The sequence below is a fragment of the Takifugu rubripes genome, chromosome 15 (genome assembly GCF_901000725.2).
Source record: "Takifugu rubripes chromosome 15, fTakRub1.2, whole genome shotgun sequence".
In the NCBI taxonomy this organism is placed as follows: domain Eukaryota; kingdom Metazoa; phylum Chordata; class Actinopteri; order Tetraodontiformes; family Tetraodontidae; genus Takifugu; species Takifugu rubripes.
The window spans coordinates 14,446,651-14,472,898 of record NC_042299.1 but is presented as its reverse complement, the minus strand read 5'-3'; the positions used below and the strand labels follow the sequence as shown (position 1 = coordinate 14,472,898).

The following is a 26,248-nucleotide window of genomic DNA, read 5'->3' as shown; positions in this document are numbered from 1 at the left end:
TTCGGTCCAAATCTCAGAGTGGGAAAAGCACAGATAACCGGAAGCGTCCGGAGAGCCCTTCCCACCGCTAATCTGCCGCTCTGCTATTTTTAAATCAGAGGAACCTGAATAATCGGAGAAGTTCGGGAGGAAAGGAAGCCCGCGTATCCCAGCAACAGAACGTTGGCCCGCTCGGAGCGACTCCTGCTGGTTCCGGACCTGATTGGATGATGACTTTCCATTTAATGCCGCAGGTCAGGAATGTTCAGACTTCAGGTTCCACCGGATTCTAATAGAATTATACGTTAAGATCTTCGAATTTGCTCATTAATTAAATGTGCGGCGGCTAGCGGCGCCGGTCCGAACCGCGCTGGGACCCGGACACACAGATGTTGGAGGACCTCTCTCACTACCGCGACACTAATTAGCCAACATCTCAGCAGGAGGAGCCTCTCCATGAGGATTGGGATTCACCAAATTTGTTTTCCTGTGGAAACGGAACCATGAGGCGGGCTGTAATACCAGGACCCGCCCTCGCCGCGCAGGATTCCCACGCCTGCCTTCATCACCACGGTCTCGGCGCGGCGCCGACGCCAAACTCCGAAGGAAAGGACTCAAAAACAAAAGGATGACACGTTAGCGTGCCGCCTGTGGCGTTCCGACACGTTTGAGAGGTTTCCCGCAGTTCCGCATCTGCCGGGCGAGGCGGCCCGCCTTATCTCTCCCTCGCAGGCCCGATTCTTTCGCCCCCGTCACAAAACGCGAGACGACACGGCGCCGTTCTGGCGTCAGAGCGCACCCTGGCGTGGCCTTAGCCCGCACGCTTCCACAGAAGGCCGCAGGCGGCTAAAGCGCGGATGGGAAACAAAGTCGGAAGGAGCTTTCTGCTCCCTCAAACGAACCCAGATTGCTTCTTCTTCCCGCAGCCGGAACCAAATATAGCAGCCGGGCAACCGTTTTCGTGCGTAGACGCGTCTATTTTGGTCGACGCAAGGACAACAAAGACGCCGCGTGGCGTCGGAGCGGGAAAGGGCTCTCTGATGAGCGCGGTTCTGCTGCCGTTTCTGGTTCTGCCTCCATGTCGGGCTTTTAATCCAATCCCGATGTGCTCTCGTTGCAGAATGCCACTTGATGATGTCAGCGTTTTTGCAGATCCGCGGCTGTCGCTGCCGGTATTGGGAATGACAAACGCCTGTTTTTGGAACAGACCTCGGATCAGAACTATTAGCTTTTATTGGAGCGTACAACCGGATCCCGGATATCTGCCTAATCTCTATTAGACCAGCGTTCCCCCGGCTCAGCTCGGTGCTCAGCATTATTTTCATGTACTCCTGAGCCAAACGCCCAATGGGAACGTCTCTTAGGGAGCATTTGCACATCGGATCCGTCAGTCACGGTGATTTATAGCGCGGGGCGGCACGCCGCACCTCACGCCGAGCTCCCGAGCCTGTTGGCCGCCCCCTCGCCGGAGCCGGCAGTCCGGACCGGGAGATGGATACCTCGCATTAGCGGCGACAAATCGGCCTCCTCGCGCTCAATCTCGGTTTCACATTCAGTCTGCGCGGCTCATTAGAACCCAATCCCGTTTAACCGGAGCCGCTCCGGGCGGCGTTAACGAGCGGAGCCGCGACTCTTCTTCCCGCCCAAAGAGATTCGTGCCTCCCGACAAAACAATGCCAGCGGACATCATCCCGGAAATGAGATTGGATTTTAATAAACGCCACGGCCTCAGCGATCAGCCAGGTGACGCCGTCATTTTAGATTTAGGCCACAAACTGACTCAACGGAGCTAAAAAAAGAAAAGAAGTGAAGAATATAACACAAAGCATCATGGGAGAGCATCCGGACCGTACATGAACGCCCCCCCGTATCGTTCAACACCCACGCTGGACCTGCAGTCACCTTGAGCGCAGTCGAACAGGCATTCTTCACACACGTGCGCACACACACACACACACACACACGCACACACACAGTGTGTCACCCTTTTGCCAGCAGCATCGCCTGTAATCGCATGTTTGCCTTCACCTTAAATCGTGGGATGTCAGAACTGCAGTCCAAACGCACAGTAACGACCTCATGAGAGGCGAACAGGGTCTCACACACTGATGCTGTGACAATAGCCTTTGCAAACAATACCGTCATGAAAACACCGTCATTGTTCCAATCACATAATCCATCGCCTTACCTTCTACTTCTTTCTGGACAGCTGCAGGGAGAAGAGAGAGAAAACAGGCGCGTTTAATGTGGAATGCATAATACGCATTAAACTGCTCACATCTCACGTTAAATTAGCACAATGCACAGTCGAGTTTAGCTCGTTTGCATCACACACAGACACAAAACGTCCACAAACTGTGCGAATGGCTCATTCTGTTAGCGGAATTAAATGTAATTTGCATTAATTTATCTACTTCAGCTGATCTATAAAGGAAGATAGATGCAGTTCCTTGACTGTGTTTATTTGTGGCTAATTAGCTTAGCTTAGATACTGCAGTAATTATTTTATGTTTGAAAACGAAAATACACACTAGAGAATCAAAAGGGTTTGAATGTATGGCCTCCTTCACCAATTCACACACACACACACACACACACACGCACACACGCACACACACACACACACACAATGCAGCAGAAGGTGGCATAAAATGAAGGAAATAATGGAAAGCGTTCCTTCATTATTCACAATGGCAGTTTCAAGCACATTTAAAGGTTTGTGATTCCATCACCTGCAGCGCAAACACATTAGCATATGCTGCTATTAATGTCAAAAATTAAAACAGCTGCACTCTGACAGGATCACACAAAGCTAACTGCTGAAGTGGAACTTTGAGCTCTAGAATTTGCCAACTCCCCCCCACCCACCCACCCTTTTTTTATGGGCACCCATGCTTTTACATCGACAGCCCTCATGGTGACAGCTGCGTGGGTCTTTCAGGTGAAACCCATTCGTGAAATGTTCCTTTTCTTCAAAACATGAAACCTTCAGTCAGACCGGGAGGCTGTTAGCCTGTAGCCTGTGGACCGCTTTTACCTCGGTGCTTCCAAGCCCCCGTTATCTGCTCTCGGTGAAGATATACTTTTTAATTAACGGACATGGTGATTGACGTCAGCATTTCGAAACGAAGCAACATCCAATCAGAAAACTTGAGAATATCTGTAGCAAACGTGCTCATTTGTTAGCGCTGCCGGTGGGCAGCAGACAGGGATGGTCCTTACCTTCATGGCAGTACCGCCCCCTATAGCCGGAGGTCACACAGTCACAGATGACCTCCCCTTGGCTGACGGAGCACTGGCCGCCGCTGCCGCACGGGGAGTGTGTGGCACATATATACTCCAAATCACTGTGCACGGCCTGACCGTCCAGCAGCACAGGAAGAGCCTCCCCCACCTTCAAATTGGTTATGAAACCCCGGAACGCAGGCTCGTACTTGACGGTGCTGGACGTCAGGGCGGACAGGCGGATGTCGGGCGAGATCCCCCCCACGAACAGGTCGCTGGTCACCACCATGTCCTTCCTCTTGGACTTCACCTCGGCCGTTTTCTCCTCGTTGTCCACCGCCAACCTCGTCTCCTTGTGGTCGCGGGAGAGGACGACGCGGTGCCAGCGCAGGTCGTTGACGCGCGTCTCGGTGTGCAGGGACGCCGGTTCGGCACAGTGGATGGTGAAGCGCACCTGGAGCCTCCCGTCCGCCACCAGAAGCTCCAGGAAGTCGCAGTTGCCGCCGTCATCCATATACAGCACCAGCGCTTTGCTCACATTGGTTTTCAGGATAAAACTCAGTTCGCCCGTTGTCTCGGCGTCCCACGGGCTGTAGCGCGTCCACTGACCAGTGACGCCCTCGTATTCCAAAGCTACTCCTGTTAGCATCAACTCGGCTAACAAAAGCAAGAAGCAACGAGACGCGTTGCCGTGACGCCCGCCCATGATGTTCACTAACTGCAGCTACAGGCTTCTATAAGTCCTTTGACCTCAACGAGTCGTGGCGACGAGAAGATCTTTTCACCACCCGATAGGTTCAGATATTTTCAATTTGCTCAAAGTTCCTTAGCATTGAACTCTCCCTTTTTTATTTCCTAAGCCATCTCTCTATGGGCGAACAAATGAGGCAATATTACCGGAGAGCTTTGCATCTACTTTGAATCGGATGAGTGAGGGAACAAACACGTTATCCACAATGTTGTGCGCTTCCTCGTCTTCGCCATCCAGGGCCTTGGCCTCCATCCAGCACTGCTGCCGTCAGTTCCCCATGGGTTAGCTAGGCACCCCGCTCAGGCGCAGCCGCCATTCTTGTCAGCCTCCCAGTATCCTAAGACATAAAAGGAGAACAAACGCTGAATAGCTGGGAAGATTATTGACTGAGGGTGAAAGGAATATGAAGTCGTCACCAGGAAACTGGCAGATAGATTTAAATCAGAGTCTAGAATAATGGGGGAGGGGAGAAAAGTGTGTTCAGAAAACCACAGTAATGAGCATCATGTTGTACGTTTTAGAAATAATCTCCAAGATTTGGATTTAAACCAACTCAAATCTCAGCTTCCTGGGATGGGGAAGGGGGGTGGGGGGTAGAACCAGTCTCTGGTAGAACCAGTCCCAGTGGTCTTGCTAATTTCACAGGAACTGAGCCTTTTAAAGCCCCTGGGCTCCCCTGAAGGGGGCTTTCTGTCAGACACCAGCAAACACACCAAACTCAATGCCCCACAATGACAAAAGCGGCAGGTGCGTGTCGGTTCAAGGACACAAAGCTCCGGCTCTATAATCTAAACACAGGCGAATCGAGAATTAACGTCAACATTTGTCTTTTCTCTCCGAGCGATCGTTTCCCCACCAAAAACAAAGCCAAGCAGAAAATCTGAGACAGGAAGTGTGTGTGTAATCACAGCTTGCTATAACTAATGGTGCCAATATTCCAACAAAAAAACCACCACCGCCATCCAAAAACTATTAAAAACACATAAAAGAGCGATAATGTTGTCTGGTCCAATTAGAGGCGATCATAAATGTGATTATCTGCATTAAAGTGGAGCCTCGCTCAACATCTCAGAGACGACATCATCGTCTGAGAAAACCCAAAGGATCCCATGAATCCATCCTTGGTTTTCCTCTTCCTGAGTCCCCGCATCCTTCGGAAGAGACGAGACATCGATGTGCTCACGTTCAATGCTTATTATTAATCTGTATGTTGTGTTGATTCCCTCATCTTTGACATATTTGGCCCGGTTTCATCCGGGAGAACTCTAAGGCGTGGCTGGTTCCGTGGTGGAATTCCAGCCTCTGCTGGGCCTCCTGCTGACGTGGGAGCGCCACGTTTCGGGTTCCCTCGCCAAATCTGCACGTTGTAAGCGAAAGAGGATCACGGCAAATAATTCAAAGCGTCTCCCCTGAGCCGCAGGGGTGGGGGTGGGGGGGTCCGGGCAGCGAGAGGCGTGGCCTGATTGATGACTTAGTCATGGGAATAGCTGTTTCGTGGAAGGTCACCCAAACTGACACCTTCTTCCCAAGATAAATTGCAATTTGCCAGGGTCAGCTATGGCGAGCAAACCTCGCCGCGGCCGCGTTGGGCCTCGGCCCTGATGAAGACTAACAATGGCCGACTTCAGGACGAGGAGGGGCACGACGCTCCGCTGCTCGCTGACGCTCGGGCTGCTCGTCGTCTCCAGGAGGCCAACCGGAATCCTTCAGCCTTCCTGGGCTGCAGCAACACCTCGATGGAGCTCAACGAGCAGCTTCAATTACCAGCCAATCCGGGAGATTTGCTCCGGCGTTCATGGAACGGGAACACTTGAAACCCCGAGGAAGCTCATCATAAACCGTGTTTGAGGACGCCTCTCAGAGGTGCCAGTGCACCCGGGTCCTCCGGAACAAATCGGACCTGAATCGGTAAAAGTCAGCGATGGAACGCGTGCAGGCGCTCGTCAGTCGGCCTCACGCTGACGTGGTTCCAGTTTTATTACCAATTTAGCCACAGCGGCCGACAACAGGTGGAGCAGTCGGCTACTGTAAGAAATACTTGCTGGGTCAATAAAATCCCTCTAAAAGATCAGGATTTGATCCCGGACCGCCTGCTAAAACACACGCTACGGCCCAATTCTTTATTGTTGGACAGAATTGAGAAATTGGAGACGACTTGTTCTAAAATACGGAAGAGACGTGTCCCTACTGGGCCGCCTCAACCAGATTATGCCAGCTAGGAACGTCATGCTAACACGATATGCCGATCCAGACGGCGTGCTTCCATCTTTTCCGTGCGGGACGTCAACGTGGACCAGAACTCTAACCTGCTCAGGTGTCTCCACCAGATGAGGCGTGGGCTGCACGCCATCATCCCGAGGACGACTTTTTAATGCCGGGATTGATGACACCATCCTCAGCACACTGCAGTGAGCAACAACGGCGAAGGATGACCCGACACGATACTCCCCCTCATCCTCCGCTTCTCGGAATGCAGCATTTTCCATCATTCCACCGCACATTCCGTACATTCAGGTAATGATGCATTACGCTTCGCTCCTGAGCCGAAACCATCCGAGCTGCTTTGTTCCTGCAGCAAACGGAGCCCTGAAGCTCTGACCTGCCGTCCGCGCCGAGAGGAAGGACGCTCAGAAGCTTCAGAAGACCTCACCGGGTCTCCTGCCTCCATTTCACGGTGCTCAATTACTGTCGCCCTCCTCCGGCGTCCTCCTGCCCCCCCCCCCGTCCCCCCCAGCCCTTGGCAGCGCTGTGGAGATGCACGTTTCTGCGGATGAATTGCTGCAAACGCTGACGCCGCCTCACCCAAATAAATCGCCTCTGGCTTGTTTGGGATCAGCATGACGGTGCTGAACAGGAGTCAACCTGTTACCCTGGGGAAGGACGGCACTGCGGGGGGGGGGGGTGGCTAAAGGTACAATGGCAGCCACGCGAGCGTCGATATCGCCGCTCTCGCTGGAGAGCCCGGCTGCCGGCGAACAATGGGGATTGCGGAGGATGCTCTTCACCGTTCGAGTGAGCACAGACGTATTAAAGCATTACTCCATCCAAAGTGGATTAACAAGTGGAAGAAAGGAGGGCGGACGGGACGCTAACGCCGCTGCCGGGCGCCGCTTTAAAAACCGGCAGACGGCGGCAACAGCGAGCCGCTGTCGCAGACCGTGTCACAGCGTGACGGCCCCGGCACCTGCCCCCCTGCCGGGGCAGTTCCCGCATGTTTCGTACGTGTTTTGCCCGCCTGTGTGTTAACCATATGAGAGGGGCATAATTGCTCCCAGCAGGACGTCTGAATCTGTGTAGGTGCCGGAGCGAAACTGGCTTTGTTCCGTCGCGCACGTTCCCGTTTGTTTAGGTCTCTGCAATCACGGAGCAGTCAAGGCCTGCTATGGCGAGCAGGACGGCGTGCAGAACAAAGCAGCATTCCCAGCCACTGTAGCCGGTGGTGATTGTTCTGCAGCTGATTAGCTCCACTGTATATGCTATACACCCATCAATTTTCCTGTTGGAGAGCCGGAGAGGGCGGATAATTGTCTAAATAGGGCCGGCCAGACTGAAAAGCGATTCAAACAGTCCTGTAGATCCGACTGCGGGGGGAGACTGCACTCCGAACGCATGCCCAATCAGCCAGAAGCATCGATCTGTCACAGGCCTGTGCGTTGAGTAAAGGTTGAGCTGGAAGTAATGACTCCTCGCCACACCTCTGGAATCTGTTATTCCTCCACGCAGAAGCTCCCAGGGAGCAGATTTTTTGGGTACTACTTCTCGTCTAAAAGCGAGTCCTCGTGACAGAAGGGATGACAGAAGGGGCGTCTTCCGGGAGAAAATGTCTGAAAATTTGAAAATTGGCGAGAGGGACATAAAAAGAGTCGGAGTTTCTTATTATTGTTGATATTAGCTCAACTAGACTGGACAGATGTGGCTAATGACTGAATTAGCTTCAGTCTTAGCGTCTCATCCGATGCAGTTTAAAAGACTAACGAATGAGACGGCCCCCGCAGTGCCGGCCGACGGGCTTCAGAAGTTCACAGCTTCTCGTGCGCCTTCCAGAAACCTTCTGAGTGAGACGTCACAGACAAATGGAGCAGACGGCCGAACCCGGAATAGAGCCTTCCCAATAATTAATTAATCACAGATTAATGATCATGACTAATTAGAAAAGGAAACAGACTGCCAGACATAAAAAGAACCAATTTCAAAATCAAGCCTGATTGAACTTGTTGTCGGGGTGATTAGCTGCGTGTCATTTCCTGTGATGTGTCACACAGCTTTAGCATTAAATCGAGAAGATAGCTCTTTCTGCCTAGCGTTAGCATGGCTGGGATTTAACTTTTTCCAAGTAACAAAGAGACAAACTACACTTTGTGTTTGTTTTTTCAGAGGACAGTATTCTTGGGTATTAATCTTTTCTGCTAGTTATCCAGAAGGCTCCATTTTCCTGCCTCCATTTCATCTTTATTTACTTCTCCATATTTAATGTGCACGTCCCCGGGGGCCAACACACGTGCCGTTCCTTAGCTCCCATAATTGAAACCGCGCTTTCCCCAGGACAAACATACGCTACCAGAGCCGTCAATCACCAATATTTCACATGAGCGACACCTGGTCCAGATGCCATCTAGAACATTCTAGAACATTTCCACCGAGCCCAGGAAGCCGTGTTAGCACGACGTCCTGCTATCACAAACCCATCTGCATATTGAAAAGACAATCAGCTGCGTGACAGAGCTGAATTCTGGGTATGATGGAGTCATGTGATCTCAATCAGTCACAGTTTGTTTGCCTCGTGGGAGGAGAACATCGATATTGTCCTCAGCAGCCACCGCCACTTCTTTGTTCCTCCTACACGACGGCGTTCAGTCAACACGCCGTCATCAGTCAACAGCCTCCCGCCGATTCAAAAATAAGGCCGAAACTGTCACATTAATAACACTGTTAGACGCTAACAATATAGCAATAAAGGGCACATTAAATGGAATCGGGGAATATCACAGAACTTGATTGACGGCGTTGAACTTTCAGATGTTCTGCATTCGCCGAGCTCCTGAAAACTGGCTTCACTCGCTCAGCGGAGCTCCTTTTATGCTGCTGACCCGATGTATCAAGGCCCGCGGGACCGCCGGACCGCTGCTCCACAAACAGCCCCACCGGTTAGCGCGGATCGTCCGCGGCTTGTGCCGACTTTGCCGTTTTGGAACTCAAAGGTCCACGGAGGAACGGGCGGAGGAAGGTGAGAAAAGACTAAAGCGCACGACCGATTGCATCATTTTTCTATAATTAATAAAGTGAAAAAGGGCCACATTTGATGCCCAGAGGCTTCAGACCTGTTGGGTTACAGTACCGAGGCTCAACGACCTTCAGACGGCTCCGGACGGGCCAGGACCGCCACGGCCTGCGAGCGTGAGCAGCGCAGGAGTGGGTAGAGCGTATTAATAGGGAACGCATGCAAATATGAGGCGGGGGGCCGCAGCGGGGGGGCTGTCACTCAGGCGCTGATGACGCCCGCGGGCCTACGGCCCAGTTCCAAGGACGGCACCCCACCCGCCCTCCACCCTGCAGCACCCAGGATGGAGCCACAGAAGGCTGCTCAGCTGTGTGGGATCAGCCAAACAAGCTGCTGCTTCAGTCTGCCCGGGAAATCTCGCAGTGTCTTCTAAAAATGGGACCGACTCACCCGCGTCCCCCCCGCGACGGTCACTTCCGAGTCGGCGCCGGCCCGTTTTCGCCCACACCCTCTAAAACGATTTCAACCCAAATCTGCGGTGCGATCATAAAATGCGATTTGTTTTAATTAACCGTCGGCGCGTCAAGCGGGAAACACCAGTTAAATTCATGTTGACTGATCTGTCGGCTACATTAGCGCCAGCGATGTCCCATCCAATAACTTCAGCATTTCAAAGCTGGGAATGTCAGCACGGATCAACCAGGCTGTCTCTCCCGTGACTTCCTCCCCAAAAATTGGGTCGGCTGACTGAAAGTTTGAAGAACACAATCAAGTGCGAGTTGCTCTGCGTTCCTGGGCAACTCCAAAAGTGGGTCTAAACAGGAAGAGAGGAAATAACGGGAAATAACCCCAAGACGGGCTTTTTAAAGCCAGAAAAGCAGTTGGAACGATCCGTTTCGACATGCACCTAACATTCCCGTCGTTCCAGAGATACGCTGACCTGTGTGGGCAAAGAAGCGGTGACCCCGCCCACCCTCGGCCATCTGTGAAACAACACGAGATAATGATTTTGTTTTGGATTTATCCAACTGCTCCGAGGCCGAGAAGCAGATCTGACTACCAATATAACGAAAGAAAATGAGCGACCAAGAGATTTTCCGGAGGTAGCACAAGCTACACGGGAGGCACGTGTACGTTTCACGCGCCACCTAGCATTAAAAGAATTAGCACACAAGGCAGACATAAGCTGGCGTCACGCCATGTTGGGAATGAAGAATTCCTTCAAACTCTCCAGGCCGAGCGACAATCCAGGGAACGCATTCCAGCTTCCCTCCTCCAGCCGCCGCATCGTTAGCTCGCTGTCATTCACGAGCGCCGACCTGCAGATGTCTCTTAATCGTCCTTTTGCTCTTGATGGATCACGCATGTTTTCACTCGATCCGTGAAAATCCGGGCGAAACTGGAGCTAAACTATCTTCTTTTCCCAAGGAGCCACCGACTGGAGTCATCAAACAGAGGCAGCGAGGTATGAAGTGTAATATTGGAGGAGCCGCGGCCGGAAACATCCCACAAGCACCTCAGGATTGTGCTTAAGAGCAGAACCTCATTAAATATACACTTCCTGGGAGTGTTTTCAGCAGACTGTGGAGCCATTTATTACTGGAGAGTCAAAACGGTCCCAGCTTTTAAAATTCAATTTGCTGTGATCAATTCAGTAATCTGATCCGATCGACAGGAGCCACGTGACCAATTTCCGGCGCGAAAATGGGTCAGGAAAAAAAATCTTTTTTAATATCCCATTTCACTGAGTTTGAGCCCCAATTCAGGAGCTTCGGGTTCAATTAAAGGTTTTATTAACGACGGCGCTTCACAAGTCATTAAACAGGGTCGAAACACGCGGCGCCGGGCACATCGGAGGCGGGAACCAGGAGGCTCGCACGAGGAATTCTGGAACGTTGGAACAAACACGGCACTCTGACAAAAACAAAGGCGAGAACGCCGGTTCAAACGCAGGAAGGGGGGCGGAGTTAATGGTGTAGCTCGTTAGAGCGAACAACACGCACATGAGAGGAATCACTAAAGGGGAAAACGAGAACGGGAGCCAACAGTCACCCGACGACGGGAAGGATTAGGAGCATTAATAATACAAACAGCTACAGCAGGGAGCAAACGGCAAGTGGATATTAGACGCTAACGCGGCCGTGAGTCCGTCTCCACCCGCACCGGCGTGTTGGTCTGGCGAAGCGTCAGCCTGGCCGGAACCCTCCGACGGGTCGAGCGCCTGGCGGCAGCGTTCGCTCGGTGTCACGTGACCACGTTGTTGGCATTGTTGTGGTTGTTTTGACTCTTTGGTTAACTTCTGGGACCGCGGCAGCTCTGACGTGGACGGCGGCGCCGCCCCGGGCGGATGCAGCCGGCAGCGGTTCATCCCTGACTGTAACCATGCCGATCCTGGACGCAAACGCGGCTCATTCGAGTTAATCATCAAATCAAATCAAATCAAATCAAATCAAATCAAATCAATCTTTATTTATATAGCGTCTTATACAATCAAAATTGTTTCAAGGCGCTTTCCAGAATCCCAGGGCCTGACCCCAGACAAGCCACAGTGGCAGGAAAAACTCCCCTTTAACAGGAAGAAACCTTGAGCAGGACCAGGCTCATGTAGGGGGACCCTCCTGCTGAAGCCTCCTCACCTTCACACCTGTCTGCTGATGCCCCGGACAGGTGCAAATGCCCACTGGGGTGAATGACGTCGCCGGTGCGGGTGGAGACGGACTCACGGTTGGAAAAAGCCGAAGTTCACAACTTCAAATGTGTGTTTCATTGCCTGCATCCCGCCATGAATCTTACATTTGCCTCCCTCTCCGCTCCTCTCTGGCTCTTTTTTAGGAGACGGATTCATTCTAAATAACTCAATCTTTCATGATGCCCCCCCCCCCCCTTCCACTCTTCCATAGTGGCCGCGGCGAAACTTGAAACTTTAATTACAGACGGATGTTTTTGTGCGGAGAAGGTGCCTCCTCCGCCGGAGCGGGGCCATTTTGTCTGCTGCTGAAGGGCGACGGCACTTTTTGCACTTGGAGATTTTGCATCATCCTTGCGACATTAAATATGGAAGAACTCAGCGAGACCTCAGCGACGGCGATGTCTCGCCGATATCGACGGGCCTTTAGCTGAAGGAGAGCTCTTGAACAGCAGCTGCGCTCAGACAGGAAGTTAGAGGCCAAGGCTGCTTCCGGATTTAACCGGATTTCTTGATCAAAAAAAGAAAGACCAGTTTCCAGCCAACATCGAGCTATAGCCCACAACCACACAATCTGCGCAAACAACTTCTTTCCCGGCACCGGTTGCTAGGCAACATTTGTAGGACCAAATGGTGATGGCATATAATCATTGGCAATTTTTGGTATTTTAAAAGACTATAAAGAAAAAAGGGAAATCGTCCGTTGGGGTGTTTGTCACAGTGACACTTCCTCGGAACACCGTTCCCGACCGGGGCAGCTGGGGTCGGCGCAGCAGAACCCCGTGGTTGGGGCGGCGGTCCTAAAGCGACTCCTTAGCCTCCATCTTCCCTGAACCACACATCTATTGTTAGCTCCTCGCTTCCGACATATTTTTCATCATGTTACTTTAAATCAATAGAAAATAGCTTCTCCTGTCTTCATTTACTGACGATCAAAGCTGTTACATACCGAGGCAGTAAATATAGCACGGCGCCCGCTTCTTTTGGCTTCACAGCTGTGATATAATCAACATCTGCATCTCCTGCAGCGCCATCAGGCACGCCGTGCAGCCTCCCTCATCTTCATCTCCCACTCACAGCCGTTATCCTGGCGATTTAACCTGCCTGATACATCATTTACAGGGAGGCGCCTCGCCCCGAAGGATCGCCCTGAAAACGAGGTCTTTTGACACCCGTTTTCACTGCGTCCGTCACAGGCAGGAAAGCCGTGTTTTAATTGTGGATCTTCACCACGGACGGCCGTGAGAGCCATTTGCATAACATCCGCGGTGGTCATGGTTGCACTGCTGCCGCTGAGCGCGTTGTCCGTTACCTTTCTCCACAAGCTGCCAATTTGTCTGGGAGGGAACACAAAGGAAACAGCACCTGGAAACCGTGTGGAATATGAGCCGAGACAGCAGCGTGGCGCTAACACACTTGGGCACAACAACCAATTTGAAGCAAAATGTTTGCTGGAAGTGTAGCTAAGCAATAGAGCGAGTGCGAGACGAGAGAACAAGAGGGCACGGGGCTGTGGAACAGCTGACATTTTCACAAACCAGCAGGCCAGGTAATTAGGTAGCTAGCTGCATAACACTAGCTACGAGCATAAACAGAGCTGCACACACTAGCCTCATTAAAGCAATGCAAATGTACTGTAGGCGTAGTAGTGGAGCAAAACCCTGCACAGCTGCTTGCTGCATATAGCTGTGACACTATTTGAGAGGTGGAATTTGGTTTGGTGCAGTTAGCCAAAAGAGACGGTTAAAAAACAACAATACAGCGGGGAGAAATGTCCACTTATTCTAAATTATTGCGCTAAAATCAGCGTTGCCACCCGACCCAAAAGGCCAGGGCGCCGTCCTCGTCTGCCTCTGGTGTCGGGGGTCCGTTTGGGGTTATCAGGGGGCTCCGCTGAGGCGCACAGGCCTCCAAACATCATTAAAAAGAGTTTATCCATCACATCGGCAGCCCATTATGACAAGAGGGGCGCGCGGCTGAGCCCAGAACGGCGCCGAGCCGCATTTATGGAGCCGCCCGTGTCGAAACTAGGACCGACCTCTGGGATCGGCCTTGAAAATGTGTTTGGTGTTCAGTGTATCCTGTGTCACCCTGCTGGCAATTCAGCCAAATTTTTACCTTTTTTACTCCCCCGGTGCCGGTCGGCAGACTCCGCTAGCAGGCGTCGTCTCTTATTACTCTTCCCCAACAGTCAGGACCTCGGACCATAAAATCCGAGGGCAGATTTAGCATCATCCTGCTAACGTTCAGGTCCTGATTTACTGGATGTTTGCGTCGTATAATATTTGGATGTCTGGGAATCTCAAGTGATCCAAAGAGTAAACACGGGATTTGGGGTTATTACCATGCAAAGTGGGAAATTTCCGTCTGAATTTAGTGATCTCTCAGGCCTGAAAGCTGTGGCGGCGCCTGCACTTGCATCTGTATTTAATATGTTTGAAAGGCAGGAGCTCTCTGCTTGTGCACAGATGGCTGCTATTATTTGGACGAGAAGGAGCCACAGGGAAAAAAGAAGATAAATCCCTCCTTCAGCGTGCACCTCTCCTTCCTCCCCAATTACTGGGTGCTTGGCAGTCGCGCTGGCGAATGGTGGGCCTTCTATCCTCCCGGAACGGAGGCGGCCAGGGAAAGGTGCAAAACTCCCATGGATTTATCCGGCCACATCAAGCATTTTGGCAACGGTGTCATTCTTCCTCTGTGTGTTCACCAACTAAACGCAGGCGTTTCCCGACTGGGCACGAAACTCCGTAGATATGACTCAGGAGTCGCTTCCCGGGGGGGCGGATTGTTGCCGCTAACCGGTCGACTTCGCTTATATCTCATAATCAGCGGCGTGGCCGCTGTCAGCCGGCGTGATCCATCACCTCGCCCGCCCTCGTGCATCGGCTCCAACCAACCAGAGCGTTTACACATCTGTATGATGTCATGGCGAGATCCCCTAATGCAGAGATCAGTGGATCCCTGTTCTCAGAGACCCTTTCAGAATCTGCACATCCCCTCCCCCCCGTGTTCGGAATATGCAAATCCTCGGCAGCACAGCCGTCATGAAAGCGCCCGGCTGATTTCATTAGGAATGACAGTTCCTTCCCACTCAAGACTTCATTAGCCGTCACCGCGTAGACACCACCTATCGATGGCGTTTCCATAAAATGGCTCCCCGTAACGGCGCTCTGGAACATACACACGCAACCAAAAAACACATTCCATGAAGCCGCTGCCGCCTGTGATTAAGTGACATTAGCGGGAGCCACCGCTCGGCGCTGCGCCGCTCGCATGGCGCCCTCCTTCCTACAGTATGCTGCTAAAGATGGAAATGTTTGCCCTTGAAATCCCAGTTAATAAGCAGCTATGCGGTGACATCCGTGATTAGATCATCCCGTGCTGTCACATCTCATCCCGGGAGGACGCCACCAGACAAAACGGAGAGCGACTGCCTGCAAGAAGCCCACTCTGCTCACGCACAAACACACACAGGCTGCCGTTAAGTGGCCCAACCTCCCAAAGCCTCCCCCCAAAACAAAGGAGATTTACTGGGAGAAGGACACTCCTGATAACGCGTCCCTGCGGCGTTCCTGAGCTCAACATATACACCCCATCGAGCGGCCTGGATGGGCCCTCAGCAGCGTCCTCTGGGCTCCCTGGCCAGCGTTCCCGTTGGTTGAGAGGGCCGGACGCCAGAGACGACCGCCTGTTCTTGACGGAACCCCCCCCCACGGATGACATTGATTTTGCAGCGTATTAGACGAGCTATCCGATGCATACAATAATGATCTACTGTCCCCCAGATGGAATGGGAACAAAAGGCCCTCCCAGTGTTTTCCACGCCGCCGCGGCCGCCGCCGCCTGCGAGCGCGACGGGCGGAGCGGCTGCTAAATATCTCACTGATCCTCACCTGGAGGAGCCCTCACCCCCACAAGGACACGCGCTTCCAAGCTCCGCTGGAGGAGCCGCTCTCCTGGAGCTGAAACGACGGACTTTACCAGAGGTTAAAGCGTCTATAAGGAAACAGTTCACATAATCCTTCCGGAACTTTTTGGGGTTTTTTTTAATCCAAGGTGGTTTCTGTCACTGTAAGTCCGTATCTCGCCGGGATCGGTTCAGCTCGGTTCCACGGTGCCGGGAAGATGGCGTAAAGCATGACTGACGGCTGGAAGCCAGCGCCGCAGATCGCTTCCGCACGGAATCTGGTTGTGAATGTCAGCTTTCCCAGAAATGTGACCTCATTTTGGTTCCCCGGGATGAAGCAGAAGTGTTGCTTTGTCTGGCTGCACTAACTTTTTTACCCCATCCTTAGTTTTGAACGTGTAAATAAACACATTCTCATTCATTGGAACATTATTTAACTCCCAAACTCCAGTGAAACTGGTAAAATTCCTTAACATGGCACGAGCGCCACTAAGCGCTAAAGTACTTATACGGTATTTTAGGGTAATAATCCTTCACAAGTAATTAGACTCTCGTATAAAATGTTGAGGAAGAAACGATCTCTCCTTTCTTTAGGAGCACATTAAAAATAGTGTCACACTCAGGGATTCTTCCAGTTAAAAGGGAGGTTTTCCTTGTTGGAGCGTCAGACTGCAGCTTTTCCCAAATCACCTCCACACCATCTTGATCGCAACAGCCGCAAAATCCACTGAATTAAATAAATGACGCCTTCGCCTCACACATTAGCCTGCTAGCTCCCCGCCGCCGTTGCGTCGTCCAACGCAACAGCTACCAAGACCCATTTGTGGGGGGGGGGGGGTGGTTCAGGTGGTCGGTTGAACACGTTTGAGCTCCCAGCAAAATGTTCTTCATCACTCTTTCACTCCCAGAAATGAAGAAAAGTCAGAGCCAGCTCTGCGTAAGTTAAAGTTAAATATAGACTGAAGATGGTACAGTAACTGGGGCACGCGCACACACACACACACACACACGCACACACACACGCACACACACACACACACACACACGTGAGATGTAGTAGATTTGCACCTTGTTGCGTAGCCGCCTTCTGAGGACTGAAGCTGCATAATGTATGTCCTGATAGGCTGATGTTGTGTCTCAGATCTCCGAGGGCCCCCCCCCCCCGTGCTGCCTGGGCTCCGAGGGCCCACCCCGTGCTGCCTGGGCTCCGAGGGCCCCCCCCCCCGTGCTGCCTGGGCTCCGAGGGCCCCCACCGTGCTGCCTGGGCACCTTTGGGCTGGTGGTGCAGGTTCAGCTTCCCCCGTTTGTACTGTCACCGTGGAACAACCACAGACGAGCGTGCGATACCCCCCCCCACAGCCGTGACGCAACCCTCCGGATGACAGAAGCACCTGAACCAACAGGGCTCCAGAACATTACAAGTCTTCCGTCTAATGGGGGGGGGCCCATTTGAATTTCAAAAATCCGCTTCGGGGGTTTCTCCGTGCACTCTAAGAACTCATTATTGGGTCGGAATTAGAGAAGAATTATGCTACGTCGCACTGAGTGAAACCACTTTCCCACTGGAATATTTGCCTGCAAACGCCGCATTTTAAAAGCAGGGGGATCAAAAGTCACCGCGAGAAGCTGCTGATAAAAACCGTGCTGCGACTCTTCAGATACACAATCTGGATCATCTGATCTGAATATGTGGGGAGTAAACGGAAGGGGGGGGGGGGCAGCCAGTGTTTGTCAGCACTATTCCTCCTTGCGTTAGCCATCTCAGGCTGCGTAGCCGTGTTTGCTCGTAGCCATGGCGGCGGCTGCCCCGGTTAGCGGCGGAGTCAGTGTCCCTGGAGCTCCAGCAGAGCCACAGGGAGGGGGGGCCGTGGGGCCCTGGTCCGCCCCCCCCCAGCCTGGGGATGGGTGGGAGCTGACAATGGAGGCCAGTTTAAGGACAGGGAGCAGAGCGCAGCGGTGAATCATGGCGGCTCTCATGGAGACCGTGACCAGAGGGAGAACGAGGATCAGCACCGACCCAAAAGGGGATGAGAAGTGGGCAACATGGAGTGGGCTTCACGGTACAGCTAGTCGAGTCTGCTGAACTGTAATGTTTAATGGCGGCGGTGCTGATTAGTTGTTGGTTAATATTAAGGCCCGTTGACAAATCAACCCGCGCTTTGTCTGTTTACCCCATGAATCTGACTTGTCCATTAAGATAAGCGAGGAGAGCGCGCCGCGGTACGAGCTAAACTTTATAGCCGCGCTCCATCTTCATAATCGCTGCGCCCCCCCCCGATGTAAATGCGAAGCGGCTCGTTCGTCATGCACATATTTAATGAATCGCAGGTGAGCTTTTCAAAACCAATTCTGCCAGAATGACAGGCGCCGGCGTTCCATTCCGAGAGGCGTTCTGCTTCAGGGAAATTAGAGGCCGCCGGCGCCTCCGTGTCATCCCACCTACTGTACCACCTGTGGTAAAAATAACTGGCAATCTAACAGCCATTATTAAAAAATGTTCGGAACAATGACAGACAGGCCGCCGAACCACCTGCGGCATAGGAACAGTTTCTAAGTGCTCCTACTTTTGACGCTACTTCATAAACATCGAGACAAACGGTGGCGTCATGACGACGACCGTCAACAACGGGGCCTCGTGTGCCGGTTTAGTTGACGGAGCATCTAAATGAACTAAAAAACACATATAATTGAATCAGCCTAAATGGCCAAAGGTGCGGAGAGACAATGATCCCAACGACGACCTTTTTTTTTTTGTTTGTTTGTTTTGCTTTGTTTTCACCACCCAGGGACACAATCCCTGTGCGGCTGTGCAGCTGGCGTGCAACTGAGTCACGCGTCAGCCCTGATTAGAAGCAGCAGTGGTCCGCGGGCCCCGTCCCTCTGCCAGAGCCAGGAGTGGAAAAGGCCAGGGCCACCCCTCTCAGTCTGTGGATGTGACCTTGATGGGGTATGATAGAGAGGAAGCGACACCATTTGCAAAGCCGCGCAATATCTGCAACCTTCCGCTTCCCTGCTACGCGTAAGAGCCACCGAGCCGTGGCACACGTGTGCGTGCGGGCGCCAGGTCCGTCGGAGCCTGTCATTATTTCCCACGGCCTCCTCCTTCCTGTCACTTGTTCCCTCTGTGGCCCGGCTGCTGCTTCCATTATATTTTACCTTCAAACAGCAATTTGTGTGCAGCACGCCGACACCGTCGCTAGCAACAAAGGTGCTAACAATCTTAATGGGAATATGCAAACTAAGGGCATCGCAACCTTTAAACGATGCGCGTGGTTATTTTTTAATTGCACGCCCTGTTGAATAAGATGGTTGCTTCTGTAAGCAGCGGTGACTCTCTTCCCGATGCTAACTCACTGGAAGGAGCAGCAGAGACAGATGCCTCGTGAGTCAGACCCTGGAAACACAAGTGTGGCAAAGACGCCACCGAGGGCACCAAAAATAGTCGTCGGTGAATGAAATCACGCCGGACGCTGCTCCCTCAATCAAAGCGAAGCCCCGGAGGGATGGAAACGCGCCCATGCAACGCAACTGCAAATGTGGCACAAGTGGGAGAAGCAAGAGCCCAGAGCGCGACACGCCTTACCAAAGAAGGTCACTATAGCAACACCAGGCTTTTATTATCCACAAAAATGAAGTGCTCGGGGAAGGCTGGTGGCCAGATCAGGGGTGGTCATGGAATGCAGGTGAAGAGGGAGACCTGAGCGCCTGAAGCTGCCCCTGTTGGCCGCGAGAAGAGCCGTTCCTGCCTCCCTGTTTGGAGCGAAACACCCGAAATATACGGACGCAGGAGGATTTGCAAAGCAAATCGGCAGAGCGGCGTTACAGGAAGGGCAGAGCGGCATGGGAGGTGCCAAAACAGGGGTCACTTCTGCCTCGTTCCACAGGAATCGGGAATACGAGGCGCCGTTGCCGATCAAACACGCCTCCACACACAAAAGGCTGTGCATGAGCCGCGCACAGCGCGTTCGAGGCAGCTTGTTTTTAGGAAGCAGAACCACCTCCTCGGTGGTCAACCCTGCTGAATCGATGCCATATTATCTTCCGGATGGGAGCAGCAGCTCTCCACCCGACGGGGGCGTGCTGCTGCCCACGGCCATTATCTCACCACACAGGTAGCTTCTCTTTCCAATTAACAACGCAAACCCGGAGCAATATTCCAGGCTGACGGGATGATGTGGCATCCAAGCCCCCCTCCTGCCTGTCTTTAAACCGGCCAATCCTTCCCCACAGAACACGAAATCCCTCTCAATAATAAATGCTCTCCCCCCAGCGCGCGCAGATAAGGGCCAGGGCGTGCTGCGTGACTCACGGAGCGCCCTAACTTCACTTTTTAAAAGCCGTCACCTGATTACGCTGACATATGGCCTCCGCTCCCAGACAATAGGCTGCCATTTCCATATCTCTGCAGCTTTCCACGCGGCCGAGCCCGGGACATGTCTTCCGGCACGCAATTAAGTGACCTCATCTGCAGCGGGTGGATTCGGACATCCAGCCCGCCGCTCCTCCACCCTGCTGGCGGTAAACAGCCATTCAGAAGCCTCTGCTTTGAGTATCCCCGCCTGGGTTAAGTGAATCCGGCACCCCTGCATGAGAAGTGCTGGTAATTGGAGAGAAACGGGATCCGAACCATCCCGGACTGCTGCTTCCGACAGAAAGAACAAAACACACAGACACGGACACGGACGCGCTCGTTGTTTTGTTGCACCGCAGCACGCAGAAGGGATAATTACAGGAGGGGGGGGGCTCGATTTTCTGTGTAGGAGGTGTGCGGTGTCATTTACCTGTGCAGCATCCAGCGATCCGACACATGGATACGGCGAAGGTGGGGGGGGCGGCGGCGGGTTGGTTATTCTAACCAGGCAAACACAAGCGCGCAAAAAAAGACAGAGGAGAGGAAGGGGGAGGAAGAGGAGGGAGGTGTTGGGAAAGAATAGGAATGACGAAAATCCCCAAAAAGATGGATTCGACGGAGGAGTGTGTGACCTCTGTCTTCGGAACAGGAGAGCCACGTCTCTGGATGTTGACGTGTCGTCGGGAGCAGCCAGGCAGGGAAGCCCGGAGCTTCTGCGCACAACGGTGCTCTCTCTCCCCTCTCTCTCTCTCCCTCTCTCTCTCTCCTCTCTCTCTCTCTCTCCCCCCTCTCTCTCTCCTCTCTCTCCTCTCCCTCCCTCTCCCCATCTCTCCCTCCCTCTCTCTCTCCCCCCTCTCTCCTATCTCTCCCCCTCTCTCTCTCCTCTCTCTCCTCTCCCTCTCTCTCTCCTCTCTCCCCTCTCCCTCCCTCTCTCCCCTCTCTCTCTCCCTCTCTCCCCCTCTCTCTCCCCTCTCTCTCCTCTCCCTCTCTCTCTCCTCTCCCTCTCTCCCTCTCTCCCCTCTCTCTCCCTCTCTCTCTCTCCCTGCTCCGCAGCAACAGCCCCCCCCCCCCCCCCCGCTCTTTCTTTTGGTCCTAATAATTTGGGTAGGGAGCTCTTTACGGGTTGAGGGCGCGGTTCGCTCCTGCGCCTTCCATCCAAAGCGCGCGTCGCTGTTGCGCACGATAATAAATTCCGTTCAGGTTTAGTTTGACTGATTTATGCTAAACGCCATTTAAATACTGTTAGAATGAGGTGGTTCAATCACCACCGCGGCTGCTGCCCAAGTGCCTTTCAGCAAACAGGTTAATTAAGAGGGGACGTGGTTGGAAAATAGCATGTTCAAAATGAGCCTGCATCATTCATGAGTGTCAGAACCACACGCGCACTCCCCACCAGGCGCGTCACAGTGAGCTGTAGAGGTGGGGGTCCACCAGGCGGCCATCTTTGGCCTCGTCATCTGAAAGCAGGTGCGATTCCCACCTTCAGCTCTCCTTTAGCCTGCGTATGCTTCCTTTGCTGTATCCTAGTTGGAGGGTGCTATTTTCTGAAGGGAGGGGGGGTAATAGGAACAAATCTGAAGTCTTGGAATGTCCATGATGAATAATGGATGCCCTGCCAGAAGGAACAATTCACCCCAGTGAGTAAATGGGGTTTAAATCTATTACTTTTAAAAACTCAATGCGTGTTTATAATTTAAAACCAAAGAGGCTTCCTGGTGTGTTCCTGTTCCAAAAGACACAGCTCAGATTTGCAATAAACATTGTTCAGAAAAACCAGAGAAATTCCCTCCAAGCACTGAGCAACAGAGAGGAAAACTCGGGTTTTTCCACATTAGTTTGGACGTTCCTCCGTCTCTATGCTTGGAGCACCCCCCCCCCCCGTCCGTGCTCTTCTTCCTTAAAAAAAAAAACCCATTTTTGATTGTGTTTTCAGCAGCCAGGCTGCATTTGGTGACTTTGCAGATTTAAATCTTCAGTTTAAAAGTGTTTCTGCTATTTATTTTGTCCGTCTGTTGAGCAAACAAGCGAGAGGAAAGGAAGCTGATCCAAGAGTCTCCTTCTTTCAGCTGAGCACGGATGCAACACTGGCGTCACTCTAAAGTATTCAAATCACTTCGAGACGAGTTCAAAGATGCTAAATGGAAATGAGCAAATGCAATTAGCAACAAAGTTAGAAGCTTTTTTAGCATCTAACTTAGATGCTAATTGGAAGTGAGTAAATGCTGCTGTACAATGTTGCACATTCAGTTTGAATGCGATTTATTTGATTTGACGGGGTTCTGCACGTGGCTCTGAACAGAAATGGACTCAGCAGTGATGATGCTCCAGCTCCATCTGAGCAAATATTAGTCAGACATTTTCAGAGCGATCGTTATAAATGAGCAGATATCAGAGCCGGAGACACAAATGGGACTAAATGATATTAAATGATATATCTACGATATCCTTGCTAACATAAGTGCTAAAACACTGGAAATGTGGTTCAGGATCTCAGAAACCAGAAGACACGTCTTTAAAAAGACAACAGAGGACACAGTAACACAAGTGCGCTGAGATAACGCGCACGGCTTAAAGCGTCTGTGCACGTAGGGACAAAAAACAGCCCCCGCGTGATTAAATCTAAGGATGACATTAGGGAAGGAACTTTTCTTACAAAGTGAGCGCTGGAGCTTTTAATAGAATGATACCATCAGGCTGACGAGCAGCAGCGGAGAGACCGGGGGGCAGGACGACAGGAAGCGGCGCCGATAAGGCCCGCAGAACATGACGGGGGCCCAGAACTACGGCCCCCCCTGAGGTGGCGGGCTGACACAGGCCGCACGGCTGCTGCTTCACTTCCTGTCTGCACGTCTTCTGATGAAGATTGTTTATAAAAACTGCAACAAGCCCTGAAGGGCGCCATCGTTTCGGCGAAGACACCGGCGCCGACCGTTTTCGTGTGCGAGGAGGGACCCCCAGAGGTGGATAAAGCCAAACATTTTGAATGCTTACGACGGTTTAGGTGCCGTTTCAGGCCAGTTGCCGATTCCCACTCGACAGCGAAGGCGGCTGCGCTCCGGAAACAGCGGTTCTGGCTCGGTTCTGCTGCCACACGGAGTCATATTGTGACAATATCGTGTGATATTGCACGCGTGTAGCATGTGAAACAGCTTCGGGCTTGGTGTGAAGAAGCACGCCCACCGTCGCCGCCGCCGCCGCTTGCTCAGACGTGGCGTCAAATCGAAGGCCTCCTCATTCATCAAGAGTCCAGCACCAGAGTCCAGCACCAGAGTCCAGCACCAGAGTCCAGCACGTACGGACGGCTGTCGTGTGGTGAAGCTGTTATCAGTCGCCAACTCGTCTGTCAGAATCAAAAACGATGGCGTCTCAGATGGCGTCCGCGCCAGCAAAACGGGCTCATTCAGGCCCGTATTCTGCACGTGTAGGCGCGGCGTCAACAGGTCCACCAGCGGGTGACGCGTTCCTCCTGCGCCGGCCTCACGTGGACGAGTTCAGAGGCCGACAGGACGCAGCGTTGCCAATCAGACCCTAATATCCGTCTGGACAGAACCACGGGCCTTTTCCACCGCCTGGACTCAGGCGCCACATCGATCTGGTCTGTCACTATTTGAACATTCACATGGCTGATTTTCTTGTTTTAATTATTTTTAATTGCTAATTCTTAAGTTCAGATGTGGCTGTTTTCCGGAGACTCCTGGAACTCCGGTTTCCTCCTGACCCTAGGTGTGTGTGTGTGTGTGTGTGTCCTGTGATGATAGCGACCCGCCCATCAGACGCCTCCATCAGGCTTAATCTGTGATTAGCAGGAGAAGGATGGGTGGATAAATATCAGTGGACACGTGGAGAGAAGGGTAAACACCGGGGTCGTTCCCTCCCGACGCCGGGGTCGTTCCCTCCCGACAACGGGGTCGTTCCCTCCCAACGCCGGGGTCGTTCCCTCCCGACGCCGGGGTCGTTCCCTCCCGACAACGGGGTCGTTCCCTCCCAACGCCGGGGTCGTTCCCTCCCGACGCCGGGGTCGTTCCCTCCCAACGCCGGTGTCGTTCCCTCCCAACAACGGGGTCGATCCCTCCCGACGCCGGGGTCGTTCCCTCCCGACGCCGGGGTCGTTCCCTCCCGACACCGGGGTCGTTCCCTCCCGACAACGAGGTCGTTCCCTCCCAACGCCGGGGTCGTTCCCTCCCAACAACGGGGTCGTTCCCTCCCAACAACGGGGACGTTCCCTCCCAACAACGAGGTCGTTCCCTCCCAACGCCGGGGTCGTTCCCTCCCAACGCCGGGGTCGTTCCCTCCCAACAACGAGGTCGTTCCCTCCCAACAACGGGGTCGTTCCCTCCCAACAACGGGGTCGATCCCTCCCAACGCCGGGGTCGTTCCCTCCCAACGCCGGGGTGTGTGAGCTACAGGCAGAGCGACTGTTTCCACTGGAAGGAGCGGAGCTGTTTTTGGGAGAGGAGCAGCGCGTTGGAGCCGCGTGTATCAGCTGGATCTGGTGTTTGAATCCCGGCATCACTCTGCTGATGGACCCGCCCACACCAGCCTCCTCTCTTCCATTACCGTCTGACAACTTCCATTTCTTTCCTGAAGGCTTTGTTTCCTCCGGAGGAGAACCGCCGTGACTGCTGAGAGCAAATGTAATACAAACATAATGACTTTACCAGGCGAGAGCGTGCACGTGCACGTGCAAACGTGCCCGAGTCCTGCAACACCAGCTCCGGTCTGTTCTGCCGCGTGGAACGTGCAGACGTTCCTCCCGGGCCACAAACGGATGCAGCGGTGGTGAACGTGCGACAATGGAGAGCCAGGCACAGGGAAAAGTGAGGCAGAGCGAGGCGCCGTGCGCAACGTGCACGTTGGCATCCCATCACTCGCTTTGTGGATCTTTTGAAGCACTTCCAGGCGACAGAGACAAGTCGGAGAGCATCGCTCCCGTTGGCCAAACACCGCACTGATTAACACTACAGTTAATTGACTTAATGCTCCCGAGAGACTGAAATGAAAGTTAATTAAAGCTTTGCGCGCGTTTAATGAAGAGAAAACGAGAAAAGGCCAAATTAGCAGACGCTGTTGCTCGGCGGTCCCGTGGCGGCCGCGACGCGCCTCGACTCCCCCGACGCCTCCATTCATGGCGGAGGACGTGCTTTCCACATCCGGAACGCCGTTTGTTGCCCCGGCGCCGTCTTGGAAGGCTTGATGCGCCATTTGACAGAACAGCCAGCAGACATGTAAGAACATAATTTGCTCATCATAATGGACAAATCGGGGGCACGCCAGCTCCCATCTCTGTCATCTGCTGGGTGATGGCGCCTCCGTTCTGGGGGGGGGGGGGGGGGGGTCATCTGGCGAGGCTGGACATAAAAGGGAGGATAACAGGGAATGGTGGAGAGAGCGTTTAGGTCTTAAACCCCCCGGAAATGCAGGAAGTGCTGCCAAAGACATCTGTAGCCACGGGCGATCTGCTCGTGTCTGTCTGCTCGTGTCTGTCTGCTCGTGTCTCTCTGCTCGTGTCTGTCTGCTCGCCGTCTCTCTGCTCGCCGTCTGTCTGCTCGTGTCTGTCTGCTCGCCGTCTGTCTGCTCGCCGTCTGTCTGCTCGCCGTCTGTCTGCTCGTGTCTGTCTGCTCGCCGTCTGTCTGCTCGCCGTCTGTCTGTTCGTGTCTCTCTGCTCGTGTCTGTCTGCTCACCGTCCCTCTGCCGCCTCATCCTGGGGTCTGACTAAAGGATCCATTGTTCTGTGGATTGTTTCCTGCCAATCAGAGTGACAAACAGAGCGCTCGATAATTTCTCCCCCAACACTTCGCCTGTCATTGAGTCTGGCATGACAAGAAACTAACACTCACTCCTCCAGTGAACTTTTAGACAATTTCGGACCAAAGCTTTCACACACACACACACCCCTACACACACACACACACACACACACACACTTTTATCGAGGAAATTACAACTATGTGGTCACGTCCCACTGGGAGCACGTTCCCGCTACTGCCGAGCGCTCATCTACTACTGTTGTCTACCGGCTCTTGCTGACATTAGCGAGCGATGCCTTTCAAATATCACGGCCTTTGGGAGTGGGTCAGGGTTGCTATTTATAGAGGGTCAAGACAAGATGATAGTTTGGCCCGCCGGAGTGA

At 53.0% G+C, this 26,248-nt stretch overlaps 1 protein-coding gene across 9 annotated transcripts in view; it reads right to left on the bottom strand.

Moving 5' to 3' along the window:
- Window positions 1-20,829, bottom strand: part of nrxn2a (neurexin 2a) — a 77,445-nt gene extending 56,616 nt beyond the window's left edge. For 7 of the 9 annotated variants that reach the window (XM_029848095.1, XM_029848099.1, XM_029848096.1 and 4 more), the window contains exons 1-3: window positions 20,548-20,829; window positions 3,202-4,292; window positions 2,168-2,188 (exon numbers count right to left, since the gene is read on the bottom strand). In XM_029848095.1, the coding sequence (XP_029703955.1) occupies window positions 2,168-2,188; window positions 3,202-3,910 (730 nt within the window). In that variant the 5' untranslated portion in view covers window positions 3,911-4,292; window positions 20,548-20,829. The remainder of the gene's footprint in view (window positions 1-2,167; window positions 2,189-3,201; window positions 4,293-20,547) is intronic. The other 2 variants (XM_029848101.1, XM_011611611.2) reach the window with 1 other exon arrangement.
- Window positions 20,830-26,248: the final 5,419 nt, after the last annotated feature.